The sequence below is a fragment of the Nycticebus coucang genome, chromosome 2 (genome assembly GCF_027406575.1).
Source record: "Nycticebus coucang isolate mNycCou1 chromosome 2, mNycCou1.pri, whole genome shotgun sequence".
Classification (NCBI taxonomy): Eukaryota; Metazoa; Chordata; class Mammalia; order Primates; family Lorisidae; genus Nycticebus; species Nycticebus coucang.
Genome location: NC_069781.1, coordinates 36,575,775 through 36,602,807, shown reverse-complemented (window position 1 = coordinate 36,602,807; position 27,033 = coordinate 36,575,775). Strand labels below are relative to the sequence as shown.

The window sequence follows — 27,033 nt, the reverse complement described above, 5'->3', positions numbered from 1 at the left end:
GAAGAGCCCCAACACCCAAAGGTTCACTTCTCACCGCTCCCCAAATCACTGCTTTTGGCTGTCACATTGAGGAATAAGATTCTCTTAAGATTTCTTACTGTGGTCACAGAAAATTTGAAGTGTGTCCTACATCTTAAGGAACAAACAACTATGTCCCCTCTTACTTTGCTGCTCTTTAATGGCATTCATTTCGGAAATAATCTCACTTCACCTTTCTCTGGCCTAGGCTTCCCTAGAGTCCAGGGGTCCTCAAACTGAGGCCCGCAGGCCACATGAGGCGGTGTGATTGTATTTGTTCCCGTTTTGTTTTTTTACTTCAAAATATGTGCAGTGCGCATAGGAATTTGTTCATAGTTTTTTTTGGGGGGTTTTTTTTTTTTTTTTTAACTACAGTCTGGCCCTCCAACAGTGTGAGGGACAGTGAATTGGCCCCGTTTAAAAAGTTTGAGGATGCTTTGTTGATACCTGGTAGACCATAGACGTCTAGGATCAGCTCAAAGGCTCCCTGAGCTGACAGCATAATATCACCAGCAGGTGTCACAAGCATTGACCAGCAGAGGAACAACTGTTGGCCAAAAACACCCCTTTTGCCTTCTTCAGTTTTACATTTAGAATATGACTAGTGTAGTGATCTGTGATGGAAAGTCAAGGAGGAAAAAGGCAGAGGAAAGGCCCCTTTCAAACCATCCATTTCTCCCAGGCATTCTGAGTGTGTCAACGCCTCCTACGGGGCAGGCTTCCGTCTCCACTGAGAGGAGCTGCCAGGGGTACATTTTGCCTCTGAGGGAAGAAGGTTCTATGTCATCAACTTCCAGGCTGGAAAAAAAGGTGACTGACAACGGTCTGGTCTATTTAGTAGAGTGTAAAATAATTTGCTGAAGATTCTCTTTAAAACAACCAGGAACAGATAATGCCTGTGTCTCCCATGTACAAGATCAGATCTATTGGGTCAATTTGTCAACCAATTTGTCCCATGTAAATCTTGCTAGTTATTCCTTTTAGATCTACCCTTTAATGAGTACATGATAAAAATTATTTCTGCTGGCCCCATGTTATTGAATCTAAAGAACACAGAAGCCTCAATTTACAAAACAGATCATAGCTTGGTTAGACTTTTGCTTTATCAAAAACAAAACAAAACCCCCAAACCTCTCTGCAGGCATTTTTTTTAAACAAAGAAAGCTGTCTGAGGCATTCAGTGTATTTTGCAATTCTCAAACGATTTGTCCTAGAACCTAAGTCGTACAAAGCAATGTACTGTGCCTTTTCCTATATTGTTTAGCACAGTCAAGTCACTGTGGTGTGAAATTAATTTTTATAATACCCTTGTAAAAATAAATCTGTTACTCATCAAACTACTTTCTCATCATCAAACGAAGCATAAACTTCTTTGGGTGAGAAAAAGATCTTCAGCTCACATAGAACAGATGCTGCTACAACACATGTTTTCAAGGATTCAGATATAATCCAATTCAAATCATGCCTCCCAGACTATATTCAGATAAACTATGATATAAGATCCCAACTGCACAAACATTTTCTGAGCCTCGAATGCACGTTAAGTGTTTTCAGAAATTACTCAACAAGGGTTTCCTAAAGTACTAGTTAATACTATGAAGAATGCTAATTAATTACAGACCCGGGCTCTTAATAGTTCATAATCTTACAGGAAACATTTATAATGAGCATGATTATAGAATATAGGAGAATATATACAATATAAATTTTAAATAGCATTTCCCACACAGCCTCAACATAGTGTTATTTATCAAACGTTGATCCAAACAGTTTTGGTAGGGCATCTGTTACTCACGCTGGTGTTGAAGCATCTTTCTAGGAAATTAACAATTTCTATTGTAATATTGTAAAGTATTCTATTGTAATAGTGAATGTACATGTACTCAGGTCATACAAAGACTCCACAGACTAACATTTAAGTATAGTCATGTTTTTTAATTGCCAAACTTACATTTGTTAAATGGTGGTCAATTATGCCCTCTAGTGGTGACTTGTAACTATTACCAAAGGTGATCTAAGGAAGTGTTTACTTCATTTTCCTAACTCTAAACCACTAGGGATACATTTACTAACCGACTTATGAAACTTAAGATTCTTACCCATCTCCTCACAATGAAATAATAGCAGCCTACATCTCAGGCATCATCAACTGCATTATTCTTTGCTTAGTTCAGTCTTCCTAACCTTTTGCGAATCATGGCACACTCAGAAAAGGTCAATATTTTAAGAGTCACTGGGGTAAATGGATGGAGCTGGTCATAGCTGTGCCCAGGAACGTGGGAATCAATTTCCCAGCACACCTCAAACCTACACGTATGACACAGTGATTGGGAAGTTCTAATTCGGTCCATTCAACTAATCAGTCAAGGCTGCCTGAAAGTGTGACAAAGCAGTGAGGGGCATGGAGACAGAGTCATTATGCACAGTCACTCCCCTCCCTGGTCTTCTCTACAACCGCCATTCTCATCAACTATGGGAGACACAGAGTCATGATGCACAGTCACTCCCCTCCCTGGTCTTCTCCACAAACATCATTCGCATAGAGGGTTTTTTTTTTTTTTTTTTTTGCATTTTTTGGCTGGGGCTGGATTTGAACCCGCCACCTCTGGCATATGGGGCCTGTGCCCTACTCCTTTGAGCCACAGGCACCACCCTCATAGAGGGTTTTTTTTGGCATCTGAGATTCTGATATAGATTTCTTAACAAGCCAATGACTAATTTATTGCACAAAAATTTCACGTTCTGACTCTGATCGTTATTACAGTGATAAGAGGAATCACTGTATAAGTTGTATTCATGCGCCTGCTAGAATACAAAATAATTATTGTACATCTGTTCACTGCACAGGTTTTCTACCTATTTTTGTTGTTGTTGTTGTTTTTGTTTTTACTAAGTAGCTTAGTGAAGTTGTTCAAGGAAAACTAGTTGGTATGGTTGCTTTGGCATAACCTGCTCGTGTGTGCTGGTGTCTGTGCGTGCCGGCCTGGTCACTCCCCACCTCTGTCCTATTCCAGATGTACATCACAAGCACAATCAAGACGAAGAGCAGTCGACTGGCCAAGCCAGTGCTGTGCCTCGGGACCCTCTGCACAGCCTTCCTGACAGGCCTCAACCGGGTCTCTGAGTATCGGAATCACTGCTCAGACGTGATCGCCGGCTTCATCCTGGGCACTGCTGTGGCCCTGTTTCTGGTAGGTCAGCTTCCCCTTTCCTACCTTTATCCTCTCTTGTGCTCTCTAAAAGGCGGGTCATGTTTCCCAGACTTCACGGTCTAACTCCGTGCTCCTCCTGTCCCAACCTTGTGAGTTGTAATTATCATTCACGTGTTATGAGCGGTCTGACAATTAAGTTCAAGAAATCATCTTAGAAAAAGCACTACATATCTCATTGCTGAATATCACTATGTCCCCTTTGAAGTACTCTCCTCGGAAAGCTATGCACCAACACCAGTGGCTAGTCTACCCTTCAGAGCAGTTTTGGAACTCTTCTTCTGGAATGGCCAAAAGACCTGTCATCTTATGAAGTCTGACAATGAAGTTTGCTAACTCATCCTACAAAAAGCATTATACACCCCACTGCTGAATATCACTAGACACCAGATGGCCAAAGGGAGTACTTCCAAGGGGACCATAATGATTTTTAGGGCCACCACAGGGCCCAGGATGAAGCCAGCAATCATGTCTGGTCTGAATGGTGGTTCTGATACGGTCACCAATGGCCAAGGGGAGTACTTTGAAGGTGACCATAATGATATTTATCAATGAAGTATGATGGCCATTCTAGAAAGAGTTCCAAAATTGCCTTGAAGGGTGGACTAGATGCTGGCATTGGGGCATAGCTTCTCGAGGGGAGCACCTCGAAGGTGACCATAGTGATAGTCAGCAATATGGTAAGTAGCACTTTTTCTAGGATGAGTTCTCAAACTTAATTGTCAGGCCTCCTATGCCTACATCCTTTTGCTGTGAGAATGACTTCAAAGCACCCTTTCAGGAATGTGGTGGACCATAATCTTTCCGGTGTCAGGGAGTGAAGTACCCCAGGAAGGCTAGCTGGCTCTTCTTCCTTCAACACTGGGCTTGGGACTGGGCCAGTCATACCTTCAGACTAATATTCTTTAAATATATGTTCTCAGTTACTGAGAACAGAAGCTAAAGCATCACTTGAGGCAAGAACAGAATGAAGAGCATTGGTAGAACTGCTTCTCCAGTATCCCAAGAAGCTCAGCTCTGGCTCCAAGGTTGTGTATTTTACTCAGAAATACGAAATCCCTCCAACTAACCATAAGGCCTCTGTCATTATCTGAATTGCCTCTTAGGAATCTTACTCCCACTACCAGTGGCTCCTTAACCACTTGTCTGTCTGAAGAAGAGTTTTGGCTAATAGAATTTTCTGCATATGTTTACATTTCTGATGATGTTTTAGTTCACCAAATAGGTGGAAGTCTGGCCACCTGCTTGCTTAGAAGTCCCTTAATTTGCATTGGATTGGAAAGGAAGAGGTTAACTTTTATACTCTTATCTTTTTTAATTATATTTTTTAGGTCCAATATGCCTACAATAGATGACACAGAAAGTGTGCAATTTCATAAATTTTGACATATAGTCTCCCCTGCTTCCTTCCCCCTCATCCCCAGGCAGCCAGTGACCTTCTGTCATCCTGTGTTAGGTTGCCTTTTCTAGGATCTCACATAAACAGAATCTTAAACTACGGCACTCTACCGAGGGCCATAAAGTGAGACTCTGTCTCTACAAAAAAAAAAAAAAAAACAAAGGGCGGCGCCTGTGGCTCAGTGAGTAGGGCGCCGGCCCCATATGCCGAGGGTGGCGGGTTCAAACCCAGCCCTGGCCAAACTGCAACAAAAAAATAGCCGGGCGTTGTGGCGGGCGCCTGTAGTCCCAGCTACTCCGGAGGCTGAGGCAAGAGAATCACTTAAGCCCAGGAGTTGGAGGTTGCTGTGAGCCGTGTGACGCCACGGCACTCTACCCGAGGGCGGTACAGTGAGACTCTGTCTCTACAAAAAAAAAAAAAAAAAAAAAAACAGAATCTTAGAGTGTGCATTCTTGTTTTCAGATGTCTTTCACCTAGCACAACTATTTTGAGATTCATCCATGTTATAAGATTGGCAATAATTTATCCGTTCATTAATTCTGGGCAGTATTCCATTGCCTGAGCATACCACACAGGTGCCGATTATCTTCAAGGATTTGAAACAGGCCCGGAAGGATTTACAGTGAATCACCAGGCCTGGGGACTCACATATCATATATGAATTGAATTCTTTAACAATATTCAGGAACCCCACCCCCCACCTCGAGAAGCCAGAAGCCCTCACAGTCCTGAAGGACGGCTCTCCTTCCTCTTACTCTGAACTTGCAGGTGCAAGACCCGTTGAGGTTAGCATTGCACGTAGCTGGATTTCACAGTGTTTTCACTTACCTCCTCCTCATCTAGCCTTCCTTTTTGCCCTCACCAACATACAAAATTTACACGTGACTCTTCCAGCCTGACTCAGAGGTTTCCCACCTTTTTACTTGGTAAGGTACACACAAAAAATACTCAAATTTATTCAGAACACGGATTGGAAAGCTCCTTTCTAATTCAAAATTACAGGCATACCTCAGAGATATGACAGATTCTGTTCCAGACCTTTGCAATAAAGCAAACATCACAATAAACTAATCCCATAATTTTGCTTCCAGAGTATATAAATGTTACGTTCACCCTATACTGTAGCCTAGTAAGTATGTAAGAGCATTGTCTACAAAATGCTTATATCTTAATTTTAAAAAACACTGTACTGCTAAAAAAGTGCTTATACAGACATGAAGTGTACAGTTGTTGGAAAAATGATGCCAAGACTTTCTTGATGTAAGGTTGCCATGAACCTTCAATTTGTAAAATATACATGTTATCTGTGAAGTACAATAAAATGAGATAGTCCTGTATTTTGAATGGATCTGGGCATTCTTTCTATAGCAAAAGATGAAAGACTGAAATGCCGATTCTTTGGATGAAGTTTCAGGAAAAATTAAGTGCTGAAATGATCCTGAGATATTGATGTTTCTTCAGGGATATTTCCTGAGTAATTTTTTTAATTGTATGGATAAGTAATACTTCTGTACATTCATGAAGTGCATGTGATATTTTGATACAAGTAGACATTATGTAATGTTCAAATCTGGGTAATCAGTACATCCTTCAACTCAAACATTCTGTGATGCAAACATTCCAAATCTATTCTTCTAGTAATTTTGAAATAACATTATCTAACTGTATTTCTTATTTCTTCTATCTAGCTGTATTTTTGTACCTGGTAACCAACCCCTCCTTATCCCCTACTCCCCACTAACCCTTCCTGAAGCATTCTTTTTAAAAGAGGAAAGGAAAACAGGTGACTTCAAGAGAAGAGAGGGGTTTCAAAGGGACATCAATGTTGCATAAATAAAGACGTGGGCTCCAAAGGAAAGTTAAATAATTTTGCTGTCCACCAGGACTGGAGCCAGCCATCCCCCATTAAAGAGAACAGTTCTGACTGTCCCAAGAAATGTCATGAGATCTTTTGGGGGCAATATTTGTGACGGTCTAGGTGCTTGCTGAACCCCCTTATACAAATTCTGCCTTAACATTAAACTTGTTTTCTCTCTATAACTTGCAGTCCTATTATCACTCAGTTACTTGTTTTCAAGTGATGCCCCAGTTGTCAGAATGTTTTCCCACAGCGACCTTTATGTAAGACCCTGATCTGCGTTAAATTGCTCTGTCTCCACATGCACTTCTACACACCTCACAGACGCGCACACGGGCCTGGGAAACAGGAGGGGAAGGATGTCCTGGAGGCATCCCAAAGAGGGGACTTGAAGAGGAGACAGAGAGAGAATAACAAAAACTGAGAATGGCAGCCTGTCTGCTGTGTGTGTGTGAGACTGCTTTACATGTTTGTGTTTCCCTGGAGATAGAATTGGGAAACAGGAAAGGGAATCATTAGTTGAGCAAATACTACATGCCATATGCTTTGTCAAATCAAGTGCTCCCAGGTCAATCCTGACAATATTTATTCTGATTTTATAGATGAAAAAAGTGAGGTTCAAAGATAAGTAACTTGTCCAATAGCCACTGAGCCAAGAATCTTATCTGGCTCTCCCAGCTCCAGAGTTCGTGCACCTTCTCCCATCTCCTGAATGGAGGGGGTTGGGGCGTGAGGTGGAGGTCAACCCAGGAGAGTGTATTTGTGAAAGGTTCTGCAGGGTTTGAAGAGTGACAGGAAAGATTCGAAGACACAATGTGAAAACAAAGATGCAGAACAATCGAAGTGTGAGAAGCAGCAGTAAACTCTACATGGGCCAAACGGAGCAGAGAAGATGGCTACGAATAAGACTCTGTTATGAAAGAAACAAAAGTAGGCAGTCACCTAAAGGGAAAGTTTTCAAATGGGAGCAAGAAAACTGCCACTAATGAGTTATTGAATCTTTAGCAAAAGGCATAATTTGAGGATGGCATCTAAGCTAGGAATTAAAGGCCAGCTGACATTGACTGAGAACTTGCTATCTGTTTGGCACTTGCTAAGAGGGGCTGTAAAGTAGGGGTGTGATTTAGGGGGTCTGGACTTTAAATCTCTAAGTGACCTTGGGCAAGTTTCTTGCTTCCAGCTTCTTTGTGCCTCCTTCTCGAAGCTGGAGATAACAATACCTGCTTTTAAGATTGTTGGGTGGGTTAAATGAAATAAAAATCCAAGACGGTGCCAGACACATAGTGGCCCTCCATAAATGTTAACTGTTAGCCTGAGATGAGTTACATTTATTGTGTCTTTAATAATTATAAATCTATGAAGTAGGTATTACTATATTACCATCTGGCAGGTGAGAAGACAGGCCCAGTGGGGTGGACTGCTTGTCAAAGGCCATTTGGTGATTAAATAGATGCTTCTTCCATGCCTAGGAGGTAATCAGCAGATACCCTAGGCCATGTCTCTGGGGTGCCTATCCCCTCTGATGGTCCCTCCCCCCTCTCTCCAAGGAAAAAGGTCACCATCGTGAAAATAGGAAAGGCTTCCACCCTCACAGATGGCTGGAGTCTGACCCCACTCTTTTTCCCCCTCGTCCTGCAGGGAATGTGTGTGGTTCATAACTTTAAAGGAACGCAAGGATCTCCTTCCAAACCCAAACCTGAGGATCCCCGTGGAGTCCCCCTAATGGCTTTCCCAAGGATAGAAAGCCCTCTGGAAACCTTAAGTGCACAGGTATAGTAAAGTGATTTTAGCAAACCAATCCCATAGGCTCAATCCCATGGCCTTGGGAGGCAATCTGTCCACCGGCACCATTGAACTAATGATAAAAATCTGATTCCTTCTCTGTAAAAGCCCTCAGTCAGGAGAGGAGTCTTCACCGGTTCCCTTAATTAGCCCTGTCTTTATTCTGGGGTTGGCAAACAGGAATGCTCAGGAAGTTCTCAGTAATGTCTCAGGTAAACTCTAGCAGCTCCAGGATACTTTGACCTCTGATGTAATGCTGCCCTTATGAAATTTGGGCTCATCACGTGAAAGCCCCACTTGACTTAGTAACTAGGAAAATATTTGAAAAGGAAAAGGATTTGTTATATCCAGTGATATCGGCTGGAGCACATGAAAAAGCCTACTTTAACTGAATGTCCTTTTGTACCTGTTCTGATGACAAAAGTCAATATACTAGGACTTTCCAAGCTGATAGTCTACACAGGACCTTGCATCATGCCAGGGATGGGAAAAACAATTAGCTGTAGACTTTGTCCTCATGGTACTCACAGACGATCAGGAAAAGTGAATATAAATGAATAACCATAATATAGCATTCTGAGTCGAGTTCCACAAAGTGCTATGTGATATAAATGAAGAAAAACTCTATTCTGAGAAAACAAGGAAAGCACAGAGACTTGCCAACTGAGGAGAGCCTGGAAAGATGGTATTACACACTTTTACTTTGGCCTAGGACAATTGCCAAGTGCTTTACAAAAATATTCTTATTTCAACAGGCACCTTCTTTTATAGATACTATAATTCCTATTTCACTAATAGAGACAAGATACTGAAGACGGTGATGTTAAATTACTTGCCCAAGGCCACATAGCAAGGGAGAGAGCTGGCATGAATTTTTTAAGCAGGAGTTAAGTAGAGAGAGAGGGGGACAACTAATAATAAAACGAGGTTTTTATTAGCATGTCACTCAGAGAGCTGAGTCCAGCTTAAGTATCTTTTTTGGAATAATCCATTTATCTTGAAATCTTGTTTGCATTCAGCATTTTCTTACTAAACTATTTTTATAAATAGTGATTTGTTTTTCCCTTATACTTCCTTTTGGATTGATCATGTATTTCCTAGCAGGGCAGTACAAAATAATATATTTCACTATTAACGATTATTAGCTATCAGGTTTATGTGATAAACTGTATACTAGGTCTTCACCCTTAAGGAAATCCAAGAAACAAAGTTATCACCATTTCAGGAAAAATATTTAAGGCTCTCCATTAAACCCAGCGCCAAGTATTTTTGTTTCCCTTTAACTTGTATTAAAGTGAACCTTTTTACTTGGTCTAATTAGAAATAAAATATTGAAAAGTTTTGTTTTTTTTTGAGACAGAATCACTTTGTCACCCTCAGGAGAGTTCCGTGGTGTCATAGCTCACAGCAACCTCAAACTCCTGGGCTCAAGTGATCCTCTTGTCTCAGCTTCCTGAGTAGCTGGGACTACAGGCCCCCACTACAATGCCCAGCTGGTTTTAGAGATGGGGTCTCACTCTTGCTCAGGCTGGTCTTGAACTCCTGAGCTCAGGCAATCCCAGGGTGCTAGGATTATAGGCTTGAGCCACTGCACCCAGCCTATTTTTGGTTTATTAATATATAGCCTGTTGGTGCAGGATGAATGATAAATTAGCTAAAAAATGATCCCTTAAGCTGAATGGTATAGAATCTCTTCAGCTTTCCTTCCCTACCTAATTATGTTCCTGTGCCTTGTGAGGTCAGAGAGATTATCTCTGTTTGAAGTGAAGTAAGCAAATTTTAAAAAGAAATAATATTTTCTGAGTTCCACAAACATATCTGTCTCTGTGTCCTTGTCATTGCTGTCCCCTAGAATACATTGATCTAAGAACACCCTCTTCCCACCTTGTTCTTCTGACGCTGCTCAAGCATTACCTGTCTGATGCCGTCCCCTGGCTCCTCTCTCTCACCCTCAGGACTATTGAGACTTGATCAGGCCTGGAGACACTCAGACCATATTTGGGGGATTCTACATACATTGAAAAATGAAGTGCTAAACAGGGCTTTAAAAACTGCTATTTATAAGACAGATTTCTAAAATATATCTATAAATTCACAAGAAGGATTCTTAAATATATGTATACATAAATCCATTGTTTATCACAGGCAGTAGCTGAACCCATCCAGTAGTTTGTCCCCTACTCTGGATGCTTTATGAGGCTTTTCCTGAAGAACAGGCTTGAGCCAAATGACCCATCTCCTATGAGTGGGAACCAAGCATTGCCTCCTATCAGCCTCCGCGCTAAGACTTAGGGATCTTTGAAAATCAGGACCCTATAAACTATACCTTAGCCTTCATATTTCCTAGCATTCACTAGACAAGAAAGAAATGTTGTCAAATGAATGGATACAAATTAGAACCAAAACCTGAACTAGACACTTTGGCCCAAACCAAGAGCCTCAGATTGAACCATAGTTGCTATTTGAACCCCTGTGGAAAGTAGAAGTTTATGAGAAACGATGAGCAGGACTTCTGTGGGCTGGCCCAAAGAAGCTACGGGAAGCTGAATGGGAATTATTGGCTCCCAAGTTCTGCGAGTCATACCAACGGGGAAAGATTCAAGTAGTTATGCAGCTGCTTTGGGTACGAAATGTTTCTACGTGGAGAGGTAGGAAAGCTAAACCCTTTATTCATTGGTCAAGACAAGAGAACTAGCATTTGTTGAGAGCCATCTCATTTGATCCTCACAATAATCCTGCAATTAGTAATTATCTCATTTTACAGTAGGGAAAGTAAGGTGCCAGTACTTAATATGCCCATTGTCAACCCAGTCAAAATTGAACATGGACCCTGCCTGTTCTATCATACCACACAGCCTGAGATTTTATTCAGTGAACATTCCTTGTTGGAAATCTGCAACTCCCAGCATTGATATGGAAATAAGCTATCGGGGCTGGGGCTGGTGTGTTTGATCTGAGTTATAGTCCTTGTAAAGTAAATATTCCCCTGAGTCTCCTGTGGACAGGAATGTTCTTTGCAGTTCTAACAATTTCTGTTTAGTATTGAGCAATTGTGTTCTTGTTGATGAGGTCAGTTTCTGTCAACAAAAAGCAATGTAGAAATGAAGCAATTGTGTTAACTCACTCTGGATGTGATTCTTCCACTTGGGGAAAAAAGATTTATTTTCCTTTTAATACAAAAAAAAAAAAAAAAAAAAAGAATCTAGTCTGTACCAAGCCCAAGACCACAGATGCCTGGATCCCTCACCCCACAAGATTCTGATTCAGTAGATGTGGGGTTTAATAAAAAGTACTCACAGAAGATTCTGATGGCCTCTTGATTCAGAACTAATGATAGTATAGACTTCATATTATAAATAGGAAAAAAACAAGACTCAAAGGGAGAACAAGGTAATCTGCCCAAAATCACCCATCTAGTTATCTTAGGATATCGAATTCTTTTAACTTTACCACTTAGTCGTAGGAGGAATCTTATATAAATGAACAGACGCATTGATCAAAAAAATTACAAACAGCATATTATAGAAGTAAAAGCATAAAGGACAAGTTACTTTTTGCCTATGGCAGGAAGTGCGCCAAATCTCAGTTTTCAGAGACGGCAGACAAAAGTACCTTGAAAAATACAAAATACTCAGTTTCTAAAGTGTACGGCTGAGCTTGAGAATATAATGTAAATTCTCAGTGTCCTAGAAACAAATAGGAATCAGGATACTCAATGATTACATTAAAGCCACAGTTTTAAAAAGTATTTGTTAATTTCATGGACCTAGAGTACTGAGTTTTAAGTTCAAATAAAAGATAAGGCCTTGGGCCTGTGAGAGGTGGGGATGATATAGTATTTAAAAATTGACATAAGTACAAGAAAAATGCATGAATCCTCAGTCATAGGAGATTTTAACACAATTCTCTCAGTAAAAAATAAGCACGCAAAAACAGTATGTATATACATGACTAGTAAGGTTGATCTAACATGCATTATACACAATCCTCCTCAAAACTCATGAAACATTATGAAAATAGATCATGTATGAGACTACAAAGCAAGGCTCCAGAAAGTTTAATGGATCTGTATTATGTAGACCACATTCTCTAGGAAAAAGAAAAAGTAAAAAAAAAAAAACAACACCCTACATATTTTGAAATATCAAACTCATTTCTATATGACTCATGACTTGAAGGATACATCAAAATTGTTTTTAATTGGAACTGTTTGATATTGAAAACATTACATTAAAAACTTTTGGAATGCTAAAGTTACCTTGAGAAACTTAAATGCTCTTATGTGTATTTGAAAAGAGTTACACATAAGATAGAATCATACAGAGAACAAGTTTAGATGAAGAACTGATCCTATTTGGGGGATGATTAAAGAACTAATGGAACTTGGAAGAACGTATTGGAAAGAGGGAGCAGTCTTTGTACACTTACAGAGACAAGAAAAGTAGAGACTCTTTGGGGGTGTATGTGTGCGTGCGAGTCCCTCTCTCCTGCTCTAAGGTTTTATCTGCTTGTGTTTGCTCTACAGAATCACTCTGCCTCCATGACCGAAGTTACCTGAAATGACTGCTGGGTCCCAAGCTGTTTTTTTAATCACCTTCCAATTCGATACTTCAAAATACACAGTTACTTTATGTCAAACTGTGAGAATATTATGTTTATCTAGTTAGAAGCTAAGGTTTTGTACATTTTTTGTATAAGAAAGTGATGTAGCTTGCCCTGATTTTTTTTTTTCTTTTGGTCAGCTTTAATATATTTATGCCAGAATTTTAAAACCAACAAAATTTTCTTCTCATTCCAGTGTGCATTGAAGAACCACATTTATTCCATGATTGATGTTGTTTTGTGATATTTGTACACAAACCTTCTTTTCTCAGTTTTATAAACAGAAATAAATATAACAATTCATTTTAAACTTTTATTACCACAGTTGCTGCCTCTTCCAGAGTTTTTGAATTTTAATGAAAGTTAAACTTTTGAGTTGCAGGAAAGAATGCTGGTTAATGGTGAAAATCTCAAAGTCAATTGTGGAAAATAATTATCCTCAGAAAGGATTTTGTATTTTGATCTCTTAACAGGTAGTTGCACTCAGAGTTAAAGTAATAAACTTCATGAAGCCACCTAGTTACACAATTGTCAGAAAATCCTGGATTGGGGGGTATTGGGGTTAAATGATTCTTTCTCAGATAATGGCCTCACCCACCTCAGAACTCAAGATCTTTATGGAATCATGTCACTGAGCAGACAGGTGACAACTGCATCCTCCTTTCCAAAAAGCAGCCACTACCAGCCTCTCCTGTCAACTCAACAGTTTTGTATATCATATTATATGGACTTTATATGAAAATGAATATTTTACAGTTTGCACAGTATTATTTTACAGAAAGGGAATCAGAGCATCTACAGCACAAAGCCCCAGAGCAATGGCTTCACTTTGTGGCTTTTAATTGTTCTAGAATTTTAACTGCATCTCATTTTTCTAGCATGGTGATAACTAACTTGTAACTTCTTTGAGAGAAGGACCTTCTTTGTCTGTACCTATCAGAATGTTTTCTTGACACTTCCATATCGACTCTTCTTAGCTTTTTTTGTACATATTTTTTTTCTAAAGAGAAGAAAAAGTTATCACAAAAATGCATACTGGTTCGTGTCTTTTGTTTTAAGTTTCGTACACGGAGCAAAGGTGTTTGAAGAGTCACAGCGAAGTGACCCCATGTCTGCTGAGATCAATCCCAATAAGGGCATGACTGAGAAGTCATTGTGGGTGAGGGTGAGGGGAGTGGGGAGATAAAAGAATTCTTTACCATACTCAGAAGCACATTCTAAAAGCCCAGCATGGCTTGGCGCCCGTAGCTCAGTGAGTAGGGCCCGCCAACCACATACACTGAAGCTGGCAGGTTTGAGCCCAGCCTGGACCTGCTAAAACAAGGACTGGTGCAACTAAAAAATAGATAGGCGTTGTGGCTGGCGCCTGTAGTCCCAGCTACTCGGGAGGCTGAGGCAACAGAATCGCATAAGTCCAAGAGTTGGAGGTTGCTATGAGCTGTGCCGCCACAGCACTCTACCTAGGGTGACATAGTAAGACTCTCAAAACAAACAAACAAAAAAATAATAAATAAAAGCCTAGCGTGCTACGTCAATTTTCAACCAACCCATAGATACCCTTGAGCTGTCAATAAGAAGTCAGACAATTGTTTTTAGAAACAAAAGGTATACCTTTGATCAAACTTCTCCTTATCTGCCATTTCATTCTGACCTAAAGCTTATCTTCTGAATGATGTCTGATTAAAGGTGGGGAAAGGAAAAAGGGATCAGAGAGCATTTAAGGTTGATTTCATCCTAGATGCTAAGCCTCACACTTTCATAAACATAATCTAGTTGTTCTCAAAACAGTGAGCCCAGGGAAGCCATATTAAAATCCAGGTTGGCCTGACTCCAAATTTCATTCTTTCTACTACATCAAGACAATTTTCAACCAAGTTCATGTTTTTTTCCCATGGGTTTACCAGTGTAATATACCTATTTAGATGATTCAGAGGATTGTACTGGAGGAAAAGGAAAGCACGAGAAGGAATAATCTGCAATCTCTGAGCTTGCACTGAGGGATGCATCTTATTTCATTGTTCATGCTGAGATATACTGGACAAAGTGCTGACAGACTTAAATTGCTTTTATATTACCCATTTCTTGTTACAATAAGGTCGTTTAAATGTCCAGCCATTTCCAAGAACGTAAGTCAAGTGGACAGAGTGAGTCATGTTATCCTTCTATTCTCCTTTCTTGTTTTGATTCTGGAAGAACCTATCTGTAGTTCTGAGAGCTCTGGCTACAAGCTGTTTTCTTGGCCCTGGCCCTGGGAGATGTTGTTGCATGACTGAGCCATCCTCCACAGCTCACTGCCCTGCACACTTGGAACTATGGGGTATCCCTGGGCTCACACTCCTGGGATCCTTGTGCCACTCTGATTCCCTTCCCTTCTGTGGTAGCTACCTACCTTAGTGTGGCCTCCCAGTTAGCCCCAAGACACAGCACAGGCCTCTGCCATTTGAAACTCATTTCTTTGGGCTAGGAACCCCTCCCCTCCTGGGTCTTGGGCCAAAGACAAAGCCCTCTGTCCAAGCAGGAGAAGTTGTCACCATAGCCTCAGAGAATTCTTTGTTAAGAAAAGCCCAGAGGCGCCTGAGAAAGTCTCACTCACTGTAAGAGGGAACCAGGAAGAAACAAAAAGGCTAACAAAGTCTCCTGACACACACAACCTGACGAGACTGTTAGCCGGCTGGAGGTCTATGGCCTGTGATTCAGGGCCCACGACGTGGTTTGACAGAAGAAAAAAAAACAAACAGTTGAAATTTCTCATATCAATTCCAGAAGTCTTCCTAATTTGGCTGAAGGGAGACTGTGACCCATTTGGAAATAATGAGAATTTTAATGGGCCCTGAAGGTAGCTGAAAGACGAATACATTTTGAATACATTTAGATATAGTAATAATGGTGAAGAAACTGCACTTAGCAGTTATGAACATGTTCTGAGCCTTTGGTAAGTTCTAAAGGCCTATTAGGCTGTGATAGACAAAAGGGTGATATGCGGCTCTATAATCAGAATGCAAACAGGCTTAATTCTGTACTCAAAAGGAGAGGGAGTACATAACCATAAGGGCCATTTTTGTTTCAAACAATTGCATTGGTTTCCTATTTTAGGCAGAACTTTAGGAGTGTTGAATATCTTGGAGGCAGACACATCAGTTACCAGATTGTCAAGATTGTTTTCAGTAGTAATTTACATGAAGGCCATGCCACTGTTTCTGCTCTGCCAAATTCAATGTGTGTGCTAGAATCAGTAAATGTGTCACTTACTATTATGTACTATGGTGGGGATTTTGTTATAAACAGCAAACCTCTTGCTAACATTTTTATTCTTGATCCAGAATGTTCCAGGATTAATATATTCATTCGTAAGTATTTAATAAGCATTATGGGCTAAGAATCATATTTAGAACTGAGGATATGCAACAAAATAGACCATTTCTGACCCTCATGGAGCTTAGAGTCAAATGGAAGAAAAGAAAAACCACCACAAAACATTTAATGTGTAATTAGTGAGTACTTTTAAGTGACTCTTGATTTAGAGGGGGGAGATAGAGTTATCAGGAAAGGCTTATCTAAAGAAGTGACATATATATTGGACTCTTTAGAATGAGGAAGTAACAAAGCAGAAGGAAAAGCATATGCAGTAAAAGGAATGGCATGTGCAAAGGCCCTGGGGCAGGAAATAATTTTATACATGTGAAGAACTGAAGGAAGGCCAGTTAGTGACTAGGAAAGAGACATTCAATGTTGGATTGAATACTAAAAATCTTGGAGACTTGTGGACTTCAGAATTTATCCTAAAGTGACAGGTAGCCCTCAGTAAGCAAGAGAATGGCATAGTTAGATTTTTGGATGTTTAAAGGGTCCTTCTTAACTGCATCTGTGTGTAGAATGAAGAGAATCAAGAGGCTATTGTGTTGGGCAAAACATGACCAAAGTAGGGTAGAGGCAATTGTGATAAAGAAAATGTATGTTGGAAAGACATAAAATCTCTCTAGGAGTTAGACTCAGCAGGGTTTGAAGCTGGATTGGATATAGGTAGATGACAGCTTTAAACAACACTTTCTTTTTAGAGAATGCTTCCCCAAGTCTAACTCGCCTGCATCATAGGAGCCTTGGGATGGATAAAAAGCTGGAAAGGAAATTGAGTTTGGATCTACCCTCCAGCCCATCAGCCCCTAACAGTTCTACTTCTCATGGGAACTGAGGTAATGCCACACACACTTATAACACTAGAAATAACTCTGCCAGGAGAAAAATCAACTTTTGCCGCACTCGAGGCTGGTGCCTCTGTCCTCAGCCAGTCTTGTTTATTTGGGCATGCTGTGTGTCCACATCTGTAACAGGATGTGGTCTTCTGAAGAAACCAAGCAAACCCATAGGAATAATGAAGGGTAAGGTGAAGGTCATGCTTTCCTCAAAGACACTTTAAAAAAAAAAAAAAAAAAGGTGTGCTTACATCCCCCTGTTAACCATAATTGGACTTCTATCAATTTAGCTCAAGTTCTTTGGAACAGAGAACAACTCTTCCTTTGAGATGATGTTTCATTTTGTTACATAAGGTCATCTCTCCATTGAATTGTCCTAAAGGAACTTTTTCCTTCAATTTTAAGTGATGTTCTTTAGTATTTCAGAATTGGGTAAAACCTGGCTCCATAAAGTAACACAGACTCATTACATGTAATACTGTACAAAATATTTATGTCATCTTTTCATTTCACCCCTCATTATAGCCAATGGTTTCTGCCTTTGTAATGATTGTGCAGGGTGTTCTCTCATGTTGGTGTTTATTCGGTTCTTCAGAAGCCACACGGTTTAAGTGTGAAAGCAGGCAGGTGCAACTCCATCACAGCTGCCCATCGTCTGGTAGGGCCTCCTCTGGTTCAGGGCTGTGGGCCCAGTGAGGTCCACATCTAAGGCTAATTCCGTAAACAATCACCAGTTGTGAATTAATTCATTTCAGAAATGTTAAACATGACTACTTAAAAAATCAATTTCCGTGCATTTGTAAAAGCAGGGAGTGAGCTCTCAGAGGAGCCTTGCAAAAAAGAAAGTGAACAAGGCATGCTTCATTCATATCACTGAAAAGTAGTATCTGGGTGGTGCTAAGATCAGAGGGTTTCTTAATCCCGATAAGGGGGACCCTAGTTTGTTTTATTTTTTTTTAATACAATGACAGAGAAAGGGTGAAGCAAGATGGTCAGATAGAAACCTCTGTCAGTCGCCCTTTGCACAAACAAATTCAATTATGATCCACTCAAGCAAGCACCTTCAAAAGAACCAAAAGTTAGAGGCACAATTATACTCCCAGGTTTTAATATATAAAGGGAACTGAAAAGAGCAAAAAAGACTCTAGGTAAAAGGATGAAAAAAAATTCCACACAAATGGAAACCAAAAAGCAGCAGGTGTAGCCATTCAGATAAACCTGACTTTAAACCGACAATGGTAGAGAAAGTCACAGATGAGCATGATACAGTGAAAGCCTAAATATTTATGCACCCAACACAGAAGAACCCAGATTCATAAAGCAAATCCTACTAGATCTAAGCAAAGAGATGAAGGGCAGCATTGTAATGGCCTGGGACTCCAACAACCCACTGACAAAGTAGACAGATAAAAGCAGGAAATAGAAATAACAGACTCAAAAGGGACTCTTAAAAAAAAAAAAAAAAAAAGAAAAATGGACCTAACATATTTACATAACATTTCACCCCCCAAACTACTAAATATACATTCTTCTCATCAGCACATGGAACATTCTCCAAGATTGAGCATATCTTAAGCCATAAAACATGTCTTAACAAATTGAAAAAAATCATAACAAATATCTTCTCAGACCACAGTGGAATAAAACTAGAAATCATTTCCAAGAGAAACACTCAAATCTATACAAAGTCATAGAAATTAAACAACCTGATGCTGTACAATTATTGGGTCAATAATGAAATTAACATGGAAATAAAAAAATTCTTCAAATTGAACATGAAAGGGCACATATGCTATCAAAGATCTAAGGGATTCAGCAATAGTAGAAAATCCATAGCCATTCTGCCTACAACACAGATCACAAATTATCAATCTAATGACACATCTCAAGGAATGAGAAAAGAGCATACAAACCAAAATCCAGCAGAAAAGTATTAACTAGGCTCAGAGCAGAACTAAACAAAATGAAAAACAAATACAAAGGATAATGAAACAACAAAGTTGATTCTTAGAAAAGATAAACAAAATTGATAGACCCCTTGCTAGATTAACCAGGTATAAAAGAGAAAGTGCTCAAATAAGCTCAATTAGAAATGGACAAGGAGACATTACAACTGATATTACAGAAATACAAAATATTGTCCATGAATACTATGAACATCAGCTAGAAAACATAGAAGAAATAGACATTCTTAGGCGCACATAATTTCCCAAGACTTAATCAGGAAGAAATAGAACTTCTGACCAGACAAGCCGTGAGGTAGAAACAGTCCTAAGAACTCTTCCAACTAAAAAAAGCCCTGAACCACATGGATTTATAGCTGAACTCTACCAGACCTACAGAGAAACCGTTATCCATATGGCAGGAATTATTCTGTAATATCAAGCAGGAGGGAATCTCCCCAACTCATTCTATGAAACCAGCATCACCTTAATACCAAAGCCAGGAAAGGATCCAACAACAAAGAAAACTACAGACCAATATCCCTTATGAATATAGATGTAAATATCCTTGATGAGATACTAGCAAACAGAATCCAACAACACATCAAAAAATAAATAAAAATTCACCATGTGCAAGAGGACTTCATCCCAGGAATGCAAATATTGTTCAGCATAGATAAAACTAATGTGACCCACCACAAACAAAAACATAAACAAGGACCATGTGATCATCTAAATAGATGCAGAAAAGCATGGGATGAAATCCAGTACACTTTCTCAATAAAAACCCTCAACAAACTAGGCCTAGAAGAAACATCTCCCAACATTATAAAAGCCATTTATGAGAAATCAACAACCAACATCATACTGAATTGGGAAAAGTTAAAAGCATTCCCCCTAAGAACTGGAAAAAGACAAGGGTACCAACTGTCACCATTTCTATTTAACATAGAATTGAAAGTACTAGCCAGAACAATCAGGCAAGAGAAAGAAATACAGTATATACAAATTAGGAAAGATGAGAACAAAAATACTGCTTTTTACTGATGCTATGATCTTGTCTTGAAGATGACTCCACTCAGGGTATATCCTGTGATAAATTCAGTGAAGTCTCGGGATATAAAATTGATGTACACAAATGTGTGGCATTTCTATGTACCAGTAACAGTCAAGGGGAGAGTCGAAGCAAATATTCAATACCATCTATATAGATAGAAAGAAAATAAAATACTTAGGAATTTACTTAACCAAAGTGGAGAAAGATCTCTACAAGAAGAACTCTGAAACACTGCGGATTGAAGTCACAGAGAACCCAAACAAACGTAAAACACATCAGTCTCATGGATTGGGAGAATCAGTATTGTTGAAATGCCCATATTACCCAAAGTGATTTATAGATTCAATGCATCCCTATCAAAATACCAAATCATATTTCATAGATCTAGAAAAAAATAATTCTACGCTTCATTTGGAACCAGAAAAGAGCCTGAATAGCCAAAGCGATCTTAAGCAAAGAGAACAAATCTGGAAGCATCATATTACCAGACTTCAAACTATACTACAAGGCTCTAGTAACCCAAATGACATGGTATTGACACAAAAAATAGAGACATAGACCAATGGAACAAAACAGAAAATCAACTGATCTTCAACAAAGCAGATGGCAATATACACTGGGGGAAAGAAGCCCTCTGCAAAAAAATGGCAATCAATGGTGCTGGGGAAATTGGATGGTCACATGCAGAAGAATGAAACAGAACCCCTATTTCTCACTACTCACAAGCATTATTTCTAGATGGATAAGAGACTCAAATGTAAGATATGAAACTGTAGGAATTCTAAAAGAAAAAGGAAAAATTCTTCCTAGGCAAAGAATCTATGACTAAGATCCATAAAGCAATTGTAGCAACAACAAAAATAATGGAACTTGATTAAATAAAAACATTCTGCCAAGGGAAGGAAATAATTAGCTGACCAAATAAACAACCTACACAATGGGAGAAAATATTTGCAGACTACAAAATAAGGGCTAATGTCTAGAATCTACGAAAGAACTAAAATCAGCAAGGAAAAAAAAACATTAAAATGTGGGCAAAAGGCATGAGCAGAAGTTTTTCAAAGGAAGATAGATGACCAACACACACATGAAAAAATGCTCCAGGGCGGCGCCTGTGGCTCAGTCGGTAAGGTGCCGGCCCCATATACTGAGGGTGGCGGGTTCAAACCCAGCCCGGGCTGAACTGCAACCAAAAAAAAAAGAGAAGAAAAAATGCTCCAAATCACTAATCACCAGGGAAATGCAAATTAAAACCAACCTGAGATCACAGATCACCTTACCCCTGCCATAATAGCTATTATTAAAAATTTCAAAAACAACAGAGGCTGGTGTAGATGCAGAGAGGAAAGCTTATACACTGTTGGTGAGACTGCAAATTAGTACAGCCTTAATGGTAAATAGTATGGAGATTTATCAAAGAACTAGAAGTAAACCTACCACATGATCCAGGAATCCCACTGCTGCATATCTATCCAAAGGGGAAGAAGTCATTTTATGAAACAGATAACCTGCATTTGAATGTTTATTGCAGCATAATTCACAATTGCAAAGTCATGGAATCAACCCGAGTACCCATCAATTCATAAGTGGATTAATAAAATGTGATACTACTCAGCCACATAAAAGGATGAATACCTCTTTCAGTAATTTGGATACAACTGGAGACCATTGCCCTAAGTAAAGTATCTCAAGAATGGAAAAACAAACACTACATGTACCCCCTAATAAATTGAATATGTGTGACTGAGGGACACACATGTGCACAAAGGAAAGTAAAAGTTATTGGAAATCAAGCAGGAGGGGATGGGGAAAATAATCCTAAAATTTATATGAAACCTTGTACAAAGGCCCAGAATAGCCAAAGCCACCTATAGCAAAAATAAACTAGAGAAATTACATTACCTGACTTGAAACCATACTCTTTTGTAGTAACCGAAACAGCATGGTCCTGATAGAGACAGATCGACCAATGGACCAGAATAGAGAACCCAGAGACAAATCCACACATCTATAGTAAACTTATCTTTGACAAAGTTGCCAAGAACATACACCGGGGAAAGGACAGTCTTTTCAATAAATGGTGCTGGGGAAAGTGGATGTCCATATGCAGAAGAACAAAACTAAAGGTTTGGCCAGGCAGGGTGGCTCACACCTATAATCCTAGCACTTGGGAGGCCAAGGTGAGTGGATTTCCTGAGCTCACAGGTTCAAGACCAGCCTGAGCAAGACTGAGACCCTGTCTCTACTGAAAATAGAAAAAATTAACCAGGCATTGTGGCAGGCACCCGTAGTCCCAGCTACTGGAGAAGCAGAGGCAGGAGGATTACATGAACCCAAGAGTTTGAGGTTGTTGTGAGCTAGACTGATACCATGACACTCTAGTCTGGGCAACAGAGTGAGACTCTGTCTCCAAAAAAAAGAAGAAAGAAAAAAATAGAACTACCATATGACATAGCAATCCCACTCCTGGGTATATATCCAAAGGATAGGAATTCAGTATATTGAAAAGGTATCTGCACTCCCATGTTTATGGCAACAGTATTTACAATAGCCAAGATTTGGAATCAACCTAAGTGTCCATCAATGGATAAATAGATAAATGAATTGTGCTGCATATACACTGGAATATTATATAGCCACAAAGAACGAACAAAATCCTACCATTTCCGACAACATGGATGGAACTGGTGAGACTGTTAAGTGAAATAAGCCAAGCACAGAAAGACAAATCTCATAGGTTTTCACTCATATATGAGACGTAAATATTAAAAATAATTGATCTGGCCCAGTGCCTGTAGCTCAAGCAAAGGTGCCAGCCATATACACCAGAGCTGGTGGGTTCGAATCCAGCCCAGGCCTGCCAAACAACAATGACAACTACAACCAAAAAATAGCCAGGCATTGTGGCAGGCGCCTGTGGTCCCAGCTACTCGGGAGACTGAGGCAAGAGAATTGCTTAAGGCCAGGAGTTGGAGGTTACTGTGAGCTATGATGCTACGGCACTCTACCCAGGGCGACAGCTTGAGGCTCTGACTCAAAAAAGTAAATAAGTAAAAATAAATGATCTTATGTAGAGAAAGAGTAGAATGATGGTTACCAGAGGCTAAGAAGGGTAGAAGGGAGGGGGAAATAAAGTAGGGATGGTTAATGGATACAAAAACATAGTTTGATAGAATAAAAAGTATTTGAAAGAACAAAGTGACTATAATCAAAAATAAGTTACGGGCCAGGTGCAGTAGTTCACGCCTATAATCCCAGCACTCTGGGAGGCTGAGGCAGGTGGATTGCCTGAGCTCGGAGGTACAAGACCAGCCTGAACCAGAGCGAGACCCCGTCTCTAAAAATAGCCAGGCATTGTGACGGATGCCTGTAGTCCCAGCTACTTAGGACTAGTCCCAGCTACTATAAGCCCAACTGTTTGAGGTTGCTGTGAGCTGTAACATCACAGCACTCTGCTGAAGGCAACAAAGTGAGATTCCGTCTCAAAAACACAAAAACAAAAATAAGTTAGGATATACTTCAAAATAACTAAAGGACTGGAATTATAATGTTCTTAGCACAAAAATAATAAATGTCTGATGGATACCCCAATTAGCCTGATTTGATTAGTTCACATTGTAGGCGTGTATCAGATCACATGTACCACATGGAGATATAAAACTATCATGTACTCACAACAATTATTTATTTATTTATTGATTGCAGTTTTGGGCCAGGGCCAGATTTGAACCTGCCACTTCCGGTATATGGAGCTGGCGCCCTACTCCTTTGAGCCACAGGTGCTGCCCAATAATTACTTTTTTTTTAAGTATTAGTTTGGTGTAACTGAAAAAAAAGTGAGTGAATAAATATAATGACAATACTCTGCACAGAACCTGTGCCAGTGAAAGCCGCAGGTAAAAGGAGGAATAAGAAATGCAGACCTAGTTACCACCCACCTCCAGCAAGATTAGCCCACATCACAAAGTCCCAAGACACCAGATGCTGGCGTGGATGTGGTGAGAAAGGAACACTTTTAAACTGCTGATGAGATTGCAAACGAATACAGCCTTTTTGGAGAGAAGTGTGGAGACTCCTCAAAGATCTGAAAGTAGACCTTCCATTTGACCCTGCAGTCCCATTACTAGGTATGTACTCAGAAAAACAAAAATCGTTTTACCACAAAGACATTTGCACTAGTACGTTTATTGCAGCTCAATTCATAATTGCCAAGTTGTGGAAGCAAACTAAGTACCCATCAACTCACGAATGGATCAACAAACTGTGGTATATGTAGACCATGGAATATTATTCAGCTGTTAAAAAAGATGGAGACTTTACATCTTCTACATTTACCTGGATGCAGTTGAAAGACATTCTTCTTAGTAAACTATCTCAAGAATGGAAAAATATCCAATGTTCTCCATACTAATACAAAATCAATATATAAACAATTATATGTTGGTAAGAACAATCAAACACTATTCTAGTCCAGTTCCAGGGTAGAGGGAAAGGGGGGGAGACTATGACAGGAGGAGGGAGGGCAGGAGGCAGGACCTCACCTACTGTGCACGTTGTGAGGCTGTATAACACGCCTCCCGGGTGAGGGCTCTTCTATAAATGGAACTTTACCCTAGAAGTGAGAACAACATAACCTAAATATTGTACCCTCATGTTAATTTCAATGAAGTTAAAAAATAAAAAGAAATGCAGACCTATCTATAAAATAAAAGCAGGCTTAAGGAATAGACCCAATTAGAGATCTTGGCAATCAAAAAATTAGGCTCATTAAAATAAAACCCAAGAGAGAAGCTGAATAGCACATTGACCACAGATAAACAACAAATTAATGTTGTTGTTCAACTAAGAAACTATAGAATTCTCCAAAAATGCAGGAAGGGAAGTGCAAAAAATGTGAAAATATGAGAAAAAAATCAATATTCCTGAGGAATACATCCAGAAGCTCCAATATCCTCTTCATGGAGTTTCAGAGGAAGGAACAGAAAAATTGGAAAGGGTGGTCAGATAATAGAAGCAAAAATCATAAAGCTGAAGATAGATTGTTTTACTCCACTGTGTTGCTATAAGAGAGACTACCTGAAAATGAGTAATTTATAAATCACAGAAAATTATTTCTCACAGTTCTGGAGGCTGGCACTCAAAGATCAAGATGCCGGTGAGTTTGGTGTCTTTGAGGACGCTCTCCGTGCTTCCAAACCGGTGCCCTGTTAGGTGTGCTGCAGGGAGGAACACCACGTCCTCACACGGCAGAAGGGCAAGAAAACTGAAAGCCCCCCTAAAGCCCCTTTTATAAGGACCCTAGTTACATTAATAAGGGAGTAGCCCTCGTGGCTTAATCACCTCGTAAAGGTCTCACCTGTTAATTTAATAATGTCACATTGGCCTTGAGTTTCAACACCTGAACTTAGGAGGGGCCATATTTAAACAGTAGTATAGCGTTAAGTTTTTAGTTTGAAATAGCCCATATAGTGCCAAGTAAAATAAAAGAGTAATTATAAACGAACCCTTAGTCATATCTTGATAAAATTTCACAACAAAAAGAAAATTACGAAAAAATTCCAGAGAGAAATATATATACAGAGAAATCCCACAAAATAGTGAGAATCTGATTTCTTGTTGGGAACAGTGGATGCTGAAAAAAATACCATAGTGTTGAGAGAAATAATTGTTAACATCAAATCTTATATCTATAAAAATTATAATTGAGGAGTTAGGGGAAAATATAGACATTTAAGATCTGCTAAGATGAATGTGAACTTTTTATTTTTTTATTTTATTTTTTTTATTAAATCATAACTGTATACATTGATATGATCATGGGGCATCATACACTCACTTCATAGACCATTTGACACATTTTTATCACAGTGGTTAACATAGCCTTTCCGGCGTTATCTCAGTGACTGTGCCAAAACCTTTACATTCTACATTTAACAAGTTTCGCAAATACCCCTGTAAGATGCACCACAGGTGTGATCCCACCGATCCCCCTCCCTCTACCCACCCCCCCTTCCCACTTCCTCCTATTGTTAAGTTGTAACTGGGTTATAGCTTTCATGTGAGAGCCCCAAATTAGTTTCATAGTAGGGCTGAGTACATTGGGTACTTTTTCTTCCATTCTTGAGATACTTTACTAAGAAGAATATGTTCCAGCTCCATCCATGTAAACATGAAAGAGGTAAAGTCTCCATCTTTCTTTAAGGCTGCATAGTATTCCATGGTATACATATACCACAAGTTATTAATCCATTTGTGGATCGATGGGCACTTGGGCTTTTTCCATGACTTAGCTATTATGAATTGGGCTGCAATAAACATTCTGGTACAAATATCTTTGTTATGTTGTGATTTTTGGTCTTCTGGGTATATGCCCAGCAGAGGAATTACAGGATTGAATGGCAGATCTATTTTTAGATCTCTGAGTGTTCTCCATATATCTTTCCAAAAGGAATGTATTAATTTGCATCCCCACCAGCAGTGCAGAAATGTTCCCTTTTCTCCGCATCCACGCCAACATCTCTGGTCTTGAGATTTTGTGATATAGGCTAGTCTCATTGGAGTTAGATGATATCTCAAAGTAGTTTTGATTTGCATTTCCCTGATGATTAAAGATGATGAGCATTTTTTCATATGTCTGAAGGCCGTGCGCCTGTCTTCTTCAGAGAAATTTCTCTTCAAATCCCTTGCCCAGCCTGCGATGGGATCCCTTGTTTTTTTCTTGCTGATGCGTTTGAGTTCTCTGTGGATTCTGGTTATTAAACCTTTGTCAGAGATATACCCTGCAAATATCTTCTCCCATTCTGAGGGGTGTCTGTTTGCTTTGCTTACTGTGCTCTTAGCTGTGCAGAAGCTTTTTAGTTTGATCAAGTCCCAGTAGTGTATTTTTGAAGCTGCTTCAATTGCCCGGGGGGTTCTCCTCATGAAATACTCACCCAGACCAATTTCTTCAAGGGTTTTCCCTGCATTCTCCTCTAG

The 27,033-nt window shown here is 39.6% G+C and overlaps 1 protein-coding gene across 1 annotated transcript in view; it reads left to right on the top strand.

Moving 5' to 3' along the window:
- Positions 1-13,896, top strand: part of PLPPR1 (phospholipid phosphatase related 1) — a 294,596-nt gene extending 280,700 nt beyond the window's left edge. Inside the window, exons 6-8 of the mRNA XM_053567453.1 lie at positions 3,033-3,209; positions 8,123-8,254; positions 12,792-13,896. Of these exons, the coding sequence (XP_053423428.1) occupies positions 3,033-3,209; positions 8,123-8,254; positions 12,792-12,824 (342 nt within the window). The 3' untranslated portion in view covers positions 12,825-13,896. The remainder of the gene's footprint in view (positions 1-3,032; positions 3,210-8,122; positions 8,255-12,791) is intronic.
- Positions 13,897-27,033: the final 13,137 nt, after the last annotated feature.